At 41.9% G+C, this 1,993-nt stretch overlaps 1 protein-coding gene across 1 annotated transcript; it reads right to left on the reverse strand.

Annotated features, from left to right (window-relative positions):
- Window positions 1-564: 564 nt before the first annotated feature.
- On the reverse strand, window positions 565-1,044 carry LOC134382651 (myosin light polypeptide 6-like). Its single transcript, XM_063103374.1, has one exon. The coding sequence runs from the start codon at window positions 1,018-1,020 to the stop codon at window positions 565-567; it is 456 nt and encodes a 151-aa protein (XP_062959444.1). The 5' UTR covers window positions 1,021-1,044.
- Window positions 1,045-1,993: the final 949 nt, after the last annotated feature.

Below are 1,993 nucleotides of genomic sequence, written 5' to 3' on the forward strand. Positions count from 1 at the left end.
TAAATCCTTGATCTTTTGGTCCAAACGCAATTAAAGCTTGTTGTTGAAGTGTGCTCTACTTTTCCTTGTGTGAATAATACTGGTTAATTTTAAATTTTGCCTATTTGTCTTATATGTCAAACTTTGTACCTCTCAATCTCTGAATCCCATCTGCTCTGGAGCCCTGTTGAAAACTGGGTGGTGAGGGCAGAAGCTTGTACACAGTAGAGACTGTCAGTGCAGTATGACTAACAATATGCCAACTCCTCACAGCATCTGAGAATGAGCTGCCTTAGATGGAAACACGGTAGTCCTGACTCCCATTCAGCTTGAAATCCTTTAGTACACAGATATTTTTCTTTCTGTTGCACTTGAATTTGGCTGCTGGAGTTTTTTTGTTTTTTTGTTTTTTGTTGGGGGGCACAAAGAGCAAATTTATTTGGTGAATGATGACAGCAAACATCATCCAAGAAAGAAAAGATGGGAGAGGTGCTGTGACAAGACAGCCTAGGAGGCCTCCGGGGCTAGATGCAAAAAGTCTCACACAGGGAAAGGCATGGGGTTCTGGGGATACTGGGAATGTCCTCAGCCATGCAGCACCATACGGATGAGCTCTTCATAGTTGATACAACCATTGCTATTCTTGTGCCCTACTACCAGCATCTCCACTTCTTCTTCTGTCATCTTCTCACCCAGCGTGACAAGGACATGCCGGATTTCAGCATCCATTACTGTGCCACTCCCTTCTTTGTCAAATACCTGAAGGCCTTCAACATAATCCTCATGGGTGCCCTGGTCCTTGTTCTTGGCCACAGTCTGCAGCACAGGCAAAAAGTGCTCAAAGTCCAGTATCTTCACATTCATCTCATCACTCTTGGGATTCGCCAGGACATTGAGCACCTCGGCATTGGTGGGGTTCTGGCCCAGGGCTCTCATCACATCCCCACATTGGCTGTATTGGATCTTGCCATTACCTGTTCGGTCAAGCAGCTGGAAGTCTTCCTTGAATTCTGCAGTCTGGTCCTTGGTGAAGTCACACATCTTGACTGCTTAGCTCTGCCGGACCTTTTCCTCTGCCTGCTGGAGTTTGATCATTCCTTCTTACTTCAGTGACACTTATTAGTGACACCCCACTGAGTCAGGATCACAGCTCCAGGTTGTTAAACTGTGTGTCATAGCCAGCGTTCTTTTAGACACCGCATTGTACACCCCATTGATTTGGCTGCGGGAGCTGTCTGGTAGCTCATCACCACCTATCCTTTGCTTTCCCACTGCAGAAAGGCATGCCAAGTTGGAAATATCTAAAAATTGTCTGGGATTATCTAATTCTCAACTGGTGTAAACATTCCGTTTTACTATGTTTGGCTGCATTGATTCTGAGTTATACGCTGGTCACATACCCTTACTACTTCTAAGAATATAACAGTTTTGTATGAAACATATTCATAGCTTGCTTTAGAGTCAAGGAAGGGAGATGAATGAATGCTTATTGAACCATATGTAAAGTATTATGTTTTACATACATATGTTACATAATCCTGGCAACACTCTGTAAGAGAGGTGAAATAGAATCTGCAACACAGATGCCCTTAGAGAAGTTGAAAGATGTGCCTGAGTTTATCTCATGAGCCAGTGCTGGTGCCAGGATCTAAATGCCTATCTTTTACTCTTTCCCTTTCTCTTATATCACCTTGCCTTTGACTATATTTTAAATGGTATTAAGTCTTGGTTTAAAAATTCTAAACTGCCTAATAACTCCTATTTGTTTTGTTATAAATGTTTTAGATATATTTCACCTTTTTAAATGTATTGCTGTATAATATATTACAGCAAAATGCATATATCAGTGTATAACTCGATTAATTTTCCTAAACTGAACATATCCATGTTATCAGCACTCAGACTGAGAAATAGAAAAATACCAGCACCAAAGAAACCCTTGGTATTTGCCCTTTTAGTCACGTCCCACCCACCAACTCCAAAGGTAACCACTATCCTGACTTTTAGCAGTGAA

Source organism: Cynocephalus volans, chromosome 7 (genome assembly GCF_027409185.1).
Source record: "Cynocephalus volans isolate mCynVol1 chromosome 7, mCynVol1.pri, whole genome shotgun sequence".
NCBI lineage: Eukaryota > Metazoa > Chordata > Mammalia > Dermoptera > Cynocephalidae > Cynocephalus > Cynocephalus volans.